This window comes from Nematolebias whitei, chromosome 5 (genome assembly GCF_014905685.2).
Source record: "Nematolebias whitei isolate Nwh7 chromosome 5, NemWhi1, whole genome shotgun sequence".
NCBI classification, from domain to species: Eukaryota; Metazoa; Chordata; class Actinopteri; order Cyprinodontiformes; family Rivulidae; genus Nematolebias; species Nematolebias whitei.
Genome location: NC_056502.1, coordinates 32,231,477 through 32,240,297, shown reverse-complemented (window position 1 = coordinate 32,240,297; position 8,821 = coordinate 32,231,477). Strand labels below are relative to the sequence as shown.

Genomic DNA, 8,821 nt, shown 5'->3' with positions numbered 1-8,821 from the left:
ATATATTTGTAAAAAAATGTATTTATAAATAAATAAATAAATAAAAAATGTTACAGTAAGCTTTTTTTTGGTCTGAAATGTATCTGGCAACTTAAATCTCCGCCCCTATAAGTCCAAAGTCATCGCACATTTTAAGTTTGATTATTAAAAATACAACGAGAGGAGACGTTGCCAAGTCTGTGGAGTGGGTGTTCCAGCCACGCTCCTGCCTAGCAGAGACGCGGACTGCATGTCCCACGGGGAGCGTCGTCATCCACGTTCAGCTGTGCGTATACGTCTATGTGCAGGAGTTCCGACACATCAGCTGTTGTGCGCACTCTGCAGAGCTGTCTGGAGACGCTCCTGTGTGTAAAACGTGCACTGTACACAGTGGAGATTATATATCTATATATTTATATATATATATATATATATATATATATAAATAAAGGCATTTTAAACCCTTCCCACACTCTTGCAATATACTAAACAACATTTCTAAACTCTAAACGCTCTAAAAGAGCACAGAATGTCATGATTTCAGCTCTCTGCCTCTGCTCTTTGCCACCGGAAAGCGCTCTTGGCCACGCCCACTTCTCCACTCTGCATGGTGAACAGCTGATCAGCTGCAGCAAGACGTTTATCCTGCAGTATGGGCTGCACAAATGTGCAGGAGGTGCTAAATAATTTTAAATAAATTATTTTAAATACAAATTCCATGCCGATCGTGCGGCTCATCCATCAATCAGCTAATTGTGTGTCATGTCCAATCTTATTTTGAAAAACCGAGATAGAGCGAGTCCACAATAAATGAACCGCAAACTTGCAAGGGACTGCTGTAGATGTTACAGAATTAATATCTGACTTATAGTTTTTCAAGTTTGCAGTGTTTCTATGTGAAAAAGGTGGATAACATCACATTATATCAGTGGTTGGGGCCCCCACTGTGAACGACAGCAACAATTATAATGTTTGGAATATTAAGCTCAGGTTTTAAAGGTGCAAAATGAAGTCAGTTTTCAATTATTTAACGTCTCTGTGTTGCAACATGGCTCAGTGAAAAATACACTGAACGAAAGTATAAACGTAACACTTCTGTGTTTGTTCACATTTTTCATGAGCTGAACTCAAAGATCTCAAACTTTTCTATGTACACAACGGGCCATTATCTCTTAAATATTGTTCACAAATTTGTGTAAATCTGTTACAGAGCACTTCTCCATCCAGCTCACAGGTGTGGCATATCAAGATGCTGAGTAGACACAGGTGAGCCTTAGGCTGACCATAATAAAAGGCCCCTCTAAAATGTGCAGTTTTATCCCACAGCTGTCTATCACAGGTCCTGGTTTGGTGTGGTTACACTGTGAGAGAAAAAAGCCTGTTGTGTACAAAAAAAGTCTTAAGAGTCTTTGAGTTCAGCTCGTGAAAAATAGGAGCAAAAACAAGTGTTGCGTTTATATGTCGATGATGATAATGTGAGGCTCTTCATTCGCCACATTTGATATCTTTCATCTGTGTCTAAAATCTGAGAATATGTTACAGAAAATACCTCCAGAGCAACGAATCCTCACCTCAACACAAGTCTTCATGCCTGAGGCAGCCGCGTAGTGTAGGCAAGTGTTTTTCTTTTTGTCAACGGCGTTGACATCGGCAGTCTCGTACTCTCCATGGTCCAGCTTCGCTCCTTTCCACGTTAAGATAATCTGCAGGCAATCCGCTCGACGCTGTTCGTCTTCGTATGGCCGCGAGATCCGTGGCTGCAGTGCCCCCTCAGAGGTCATGATCTGAGGCCCCATGCAGAGAAGGTGCAGAGACGTCTCATCGTGAACATTACGCTTGTTGGGATTGCCGTCTTTGATTAGAAGAAAAGACCTGAAAATAATGAAGTTATTAACATTAATAACAAATATTATATGTGTCTAGGTCTTCAAAATATAAAGCTAATACACAAACTTTATTATTAGTTTGGTGTCCAAAAATAATTTGTGTTTATAATTCTTTTTATTTAAACAACAGGAGGAAATCACAAAATACCCAAATTTTCTGATACAACTGATAAAGCTGGAGTCTAACGTCTGACGCAGAAGATGAACGGCGCTAACGTTTTGGATTGTGTCTGTGTTTGTTTGTTGTGTTAGCCAAATATCCTATGAACCACTGGACAAATTTTAATGAAACTCAAAAAAAGTCATCAATGAGTGGACACGTATTTTGTATGGTTACAAGTGAGCATCATCCCCAATTATACTCTAAAAATGTATTATTTGTGCGTGATCAGTTTTTAAAACTTTGCCTCTAACCACTGAAGTCAACTCTAGTTTAAATTCTACAACTAGTTAAGCCAGCCTGCCATTGCTAATCAACCTTTGTAAACACAAACAAGAAACTATCCCAGTTATACAGATTCTGAGCCAACATAAGGTGTGGAAGTAACAGAGAGTCATCCCCAACACATAATCTGAGCTCTAACAAATCTGATGAGATAATGCATAATTTAATTTACAAAGTTTGAACCAAGCATTAGTCTATTTTCAATTCAGGGTGAGCTTGGTCTAAAACTCTCGCATAACACGAGGTGGGTGATATGCATTACTTAAAAGAATGTTAGACATTTAATTAAATATTATAATCCAGAATAAACATGAGATACTTTTGTATTAAATCTACTTGTATGTGCAAAAAAAAAAAAACATGGCAAAATGCACAAAGTGCCTCAGTTGGAATATTTTTCAATCAAGTCATAATTTGTAGTTTTCTGTGAAATACAAAATATCCACAAATATGCCCGTCCATTCAGTTAAGAAAAATTGAGACCTTAGTGGGATGAAGACAACACGAGCTAAAAGTTGATAAATTGTAAGACGAGAAACTCTTTGAACTCGTTTCTATTTCAACCCAGCATGTCACATTTCTGACTACAGATGGCTACAAGGAGGGACAGATGGAGGGAGACATATAGAGACAAAACATTAAATAAATTAACAACGTTCCTATAACAACCCTACATCATTATAAGTACTGCTCAAATGAACTTGATACAAAACTACAGGAAGAAGCTCCTGTACTTCTCCTTTCTGAGCACAGCATATAAAAAAAGTCTCAAGTTAATTACATCTGAACTGTTTAGCATCCCTGACTTTCATCTGGCCCCTCTCCTGACCTGAGTAGGCGCATCATGGCATGCCGGGCAGCGTAGTGCAGCGGAGTGTTGTGCTGGTAGGACTCTCCATATGTAGAGTTGGGATCCAGCGACTCCTTGAACTGCAGGTTGCTCTCGTAGAGCTGGCAGGCCAGGACCTCATCTCCGTTGATGAGCGCCTTACGGAACTTGGTCGCAGTGTTGCCCATGTCTCCTCCTCCTACTGCGGGTTCAAGCGTTGACAGACACAGCAGCCTTTAAAGTCGTCTTTGAGCCGATCACATCAAACAAGCCAGTATGTGGCATGTTTTGGACGCCCTAAAAACAGAAGAAAATCATTTAAATCCTTTATGCTTGTTTCCATTTAATCCAACAAGGCCTTACTAGCTATGAAAGGACCACAAGAATGCCGTCGTCAAGGTTGCTCAGGCTTCTCTGCAACCAGTGCTTGTGTCAGCATCACCAGCGCTCTGTAAACACCTCCTTGTGTTTATTTTTCCTTTTGATAACTGTACAGAACAAAGCTCACACCGAGCGAAGGGAATGACTTCCTCTGCTACCACCAGGAGCCTCCGCCTCTCTGTGCCAATGCTGCCCATCCCACTGAGTCCACGACTCATAAGGCAACATTTCCTCAACTGGAAAAATAACACGCAGCGAATCAGCATTCTGCTTCCACCAGAGCACCATATGGCCATGAGTGTTGGGACACTGAGATGCTTTGACGAGCTGGTCAGCTGAGCCACAAATCTGCAAAAGACTCCAGTAAAACGTGTTCTGCTCTGCTTCGTACTGGAATTTTCTCTTTTCTATCACCTGAGCAAAAAACAGCTTAGTGTCATCATATATTAGCCCATGAATGAACAATTCTCTTAGCTGACAAACTTATACAACCTTCAGCTAAAACACAGCCACAACCTCCTGAGCTAAAACCACTGGATCGACGTGAATGTTCTGGACCGCTGCTTCTCTGGGCATCCAGCAGCTTGTGCACTGAACTGTGGCTTCATCTGTCCAAACTTCAAACTATTTTTATCGTCCTCCACCAAAAGCAAGAAAAGAGCCATTACATGTGGGAGCAGCTGACATTTTTACATAATCTGCACAACATTTTTGTGTGAACCTTTCTGTTGGAACCAACACTGTCTTGGGAGATTTTGGCAAACATTCAAAAAGTAATCATCGGATGAATGTCTACAACTCATTAATATTTGCATCGACCCAATTCAAGATGGTCACAATGGCTAATCAAGCTAAGCTGACACAAAAATAGATAAGCCAATCAAGTTTGTAGATATTGAGCTAATTTACAACCAAAAGTCTAACTGATTAACTTTGAGTCCGCCCAATTCACAGCTTGCAAAATCCAACGGTATGAAATGATTCTCATTAAAACTCTGCTATGAAAGGCGTCGGGCGATATGGAGTCCTGCAAGGAATACCAGATCTCTATTTTCCTGGTGATTTGATCCTTTTTAATCAGCTGGTAGAATGTGCTCAGAAAAGGCACAGAAAAATGTCCTGACAGTCCAAAACGAGAACGAGAGCTGCCAGGAATGTTCATATAAACACTATCTGGGGTATTTTTGTCCCTGATGGTGGGAGACGTTAGCGTGGAGGAATTTAGAGAAAACATCTGAGGTATGTTTCATCAAATCATCCATCAGCAAACAAAAACTTTTTTTTTTCTTTTTTTCCAGTTTATTTATTTGTCTTGAGGATACTGACAATTTCAGTTTTTGCAAGTATCGTTTTTATAGAGTATATATCAAATACTCAACTTGGCACAGATCAGAAAACAAGTGAAAAACTTTTTCACTAAAGGCTGAGCTCTAAAGGCTCAGACCTGTGACACATTAATCTGATTTTCATTACTTTGATGCTTCTCTGGGGTAATTATCCAACTCAAAGTAACAGGATCTGCTAACCTTCCACACAAATGCAAGCAGATGCACGTTTACCTTAAAATGCAGCTGAAGCATCAAATTTTCATTGATTAAAGGCTGGTTTATACCTCACGTCTTACATTTTGCTTACGCAGGTGCATGACGAAAATGCATAGCTTCTGTCTTTTACCACCCGCTGACACCCTGGCCGACGCATTGCCCCCAGTCAGAACCGTGTCTTGCAGGCTATGCAGGGCACATTGTGCAACTGATCTTTGTGGGCAAGTTTATGCAGAACAGCACGTGTCTTCTGCATGTCATTTCACTGAAAATGGTCCTATACAAGAAGTCAGATGTCTTACAATGTCCAAGAACACATTTTATTAGTGGGAAAAAAACAACACAACCTCTGTCTATCCTGCTATCATGGCTGGTGTTTACATGCTTAACTATGTGCCTATCGTGTGCTACAAACAGAGTGCTGTGACAGTGCAGAGGGAGGAAGTATGATTCCCCCACATCTTTTCCTCGACTATGAACATGCGAGACAAAAACGTCTGAAACTGTAATGACAGATCCGCTAGCTTACGTCTTGCTGAAGTATGAACCAAGCGTAGCTGATGAATGGGGAATAAGCAGAACAATGATCTCTAGATTACAAATTATTTAACTATTTGTCAGCAATTGTATGGCCATTTCCCCTACGTGTACAGTTCTAAGTCTGATCATTGTTCAGATTTATAAAATAAACAGTGTTTAATGCGTTTGGGTCAAACCAAATGCCAAATTTGAGTAAAACATTAAATCAAGTCAGATACCTCACATATATTCTTGGCTGTAAGTTCCTGAACAAGAGTTTGATCACTCTCTTTCAAACGTACTCCGTTGCTCATTCCACATCAAAATCACAGATTAATGAAAATGTCACATTTTAGGGGGTTTTCAAAGTTGGCCGACTGTCATGTGAAGTCTGCAGTCAATAAAGTACACTCTGTGTTCTTAAGCAAAATGAGAGAGGTGATAAAAATATCTTGAATTTAAAACATCATCTTGTGGGGCCAGATAAGATGTTTACATGGGCCATATTTGGCCCCTGGGGCCTTCAGTTGGACACGTGGTTTACTGCTTGGGGGGAAAAAAATACAATAGTGTAAACACTGAAGGTCAAGTTAACTATGAGTAAGCACACACAATCATAAGATCCCTTGTGAACACCTGATGATACTATGAATAATTTTGAAGACTTGGTGAGGATCCTCCAGGTGTGTTGCTAAAATAACCAACCTGACGACAGCTAGCGACACTCCCCCTTCTGCCAGCAGCTACCCACACAGCCATCTTTAAAAAGAGGAGAAAAGACACCTCTTGCCTGGATAACAGCCACCTCTGCCCCTGAGCTCCCTCACGCAGGCCTTTCTCATCACGTCGGGTGTGTTTACCATTTTCGCTAGCTCGAACCGACGGCAGCGTGTCCCGTTGTCACAACGCGCAGCCCTCCGGGTTCACGTTTTTAACATTCCTACTTCATAAAGACATCCGCCTCTCACTGACCTTCATTCACTTCGGCCGCAAACCGCTCCGTTTTGTTGCCACCGCTGCTGTTAATGTCAAAACACTGCGAGTCGGTGCCGTGTTTAAAAACAAACATCGTGACGCATCTGCGTGCTCTAACGTCAGCCGCACGCGCTAGCGGAGCGGAGGAGCTAGGCGGCTAACGGCGCAGCTAGCCAACTTAACGCTAACTAGAAAACTCTAAGAACTCGGTGAATAAAGACTGACAAGTGTTGAAACTCACGCGAACGGAACATTTCGTTTCTGGACCAACGAGCTGCTGGGTTACTTGTCAGTCACGAGCGCGAAAACCCGGCTTTTTTCTGGTCAAATCTTCCCTCAGGAACTCTGCGCTCAGAATGGAGGTTTCCCCTGCTGCTGGCCGGGTTGCCAGGTTTGACTTCATCCCTCCAAACAGACCTACGGAGACGCATCTGTCCTGCAAGTTTTAATGCTCTGCAGAAGTCTGTTACAGGGACCCATTCCAAACCATGGAATCAATTATAAAGTTTATCCTGAACTAATTCAAATGGTGCAGTTTGAAAGATAATTTTAAACAAGTAGTTTCCAACTAAATTGATGTCTAAAATGTGGGTCTGCACGCAATGTAAACAAACGTGCACGTGTAAAATCAGACATCGTACCCCCAGATAGTTTTTGTTTGTGTTGATCTCTGTTGTTCTGGCCTTTACACCTGCTTTATAATGACTGTTATAATCATTCATATACATTTTATTGGTATTTTACGTTGCCAGGTGTCTGAATGACTGCACAGCAGCTGGAGCTGTTAGATATGAACATTTAGTGTCCTTCAACAAACCAGCTCTAAGTTGACCCGTGATCTAGTTTTTTATGATGTTTTTATGTAACTATGTTTTGATACCCTTTTTTACCAGGACTTCAATGGAGCTTTTAATTTTCATCATCAGCTCCTTGTTTTGTTGTTTCATACTAGCGATCAACAAATTCCTGTTGTGTGCACTTAAGTGCACATGTTGTAAAATTTTAATAAAATTAGGTAAAGAAGATAGTATTTGCACTGTTTTCTAATCACCTCAACACTTGATTTATATGGAAAAATAAAATCTAAACCATAATACTTTTCCCCCTGGGAGGATAAACTGAGTGGTGACAGCTTTTCTCAGTAAGTAATATTACTGTAAATAAATAAATAAAACTAAGCAGACCTTTAGATATTAAAAAGTGAGTTCTTGATTTTGCAGGTTTTGTAAAAAAATAAAAATAAATTAAAAAACCATATATGACAACATAATCTGGCATTCAGTTCTGGTTTGGTTTTGGTGCCACTCCAGGATTTTCAGAGCCCTCGGGGTCCCCACAAAAATTATAGAAAATTCTGGATGCACCACATCAGCTGTTTCTGTAGATAAACAAATGCACATGGTAGGTGGCTTTTAGTCACACATTTTGGCTAACAAATATTTAAAGACGTATGAACTGTGGCTATAAGGAATAAAATGTGCAAAAGGTGGACAAATATTTTGTACCCGTCTCCAGGAAAACGTAACGAGTACTTTAAAAAGACCATTTAAACTGTTGAAACAGGGTAACATCTAAAATCAGTTTTAAGCAATTGCTTTTGATCCATTTTGAAAACTAGGGAGGGAAAATGTAACATATTTTATTTTGTACTTCTATTTAAGCTAAATCAGATTTTTTTTCTCAAGCGAGTCTAAATTTTGTCGTTTTGTCTTTTTAAAATATCTCACTGGTCTTTGTAAATCTGGAGTCACTGCATCAAATGGGACTTTTTAACGCCATGGTTTAATCATACAAGAACTCTACAGGTGATAACGTTTACTTGTGTTGGACACGCTGTGTCAAAACAAGCACAACTTTAATTTGTATAATCCCAAAATTATATATCAGTAAATTTTGAAGTGATGCACTACTGAGATTAAAAGCTAGTAATTATTTAAGCTTCCAGGCTTCTATAAACACACACACACACAAAAAAAAAAACGTTCTGCCTGGTTTTTAGTATTTTATGAGGTAATCGTGGCAAAATAAGTTTGTTCTTTACCAAGTACTTTTCAGAATGAGAAATTTTAAAGGGCTGCAATACAAAAACTCGACCACTAGAGGGAAGCAAAGTCCAGAGAAGAGAGGGCTTGAACCAAGATGTATGCAAGCATAATACAGGAAGTGAGATGATAAAATTCAGGTATCAACAGGATACACACATTACCCCTTGAAATATTAATTACCTTGGGGTTTTTTTTCCTTCTCTTTTTTTAAACAGGAA

The 8,821-nt window shown here is 40.0% G+C and overlaps 1 protein-coding gene across 1 annotated transcript in view; it reads right to left on the bottom strand.

Annotated features, from left to right (window-relative positions):
* Positions 1-6,623, bottom strand: part of LOC119410376 (ankyrin repeat and IBR domain-containing protein 1) — a 104,922-nt gene extending 98,299 nt beyond the window's left edge. Inside the window, exons 1-3 of the mRNA XM_037677288.1 lie at positions 6,556-6,623; positions 3,140-3,436; positions 1,529-1,851 (exon numbers count right to left, since the gene is read on the bottom strand). Coding sequence (XP_037533216.1) covers positions 1,529-1,851; positions 3,140-3,327 — 511 coding nt within the window. The 5' untranslated portion in view covers positions 3,328-3,436; positions 6,556-6,623. The remainder of the gene's footprint in view (positions 1-1,528; positions 1,852-3,139; positions 3,437-6,555) is intronic.
* Positions 6,624-8,821: the final 2,198 nt, after the last annotated feature.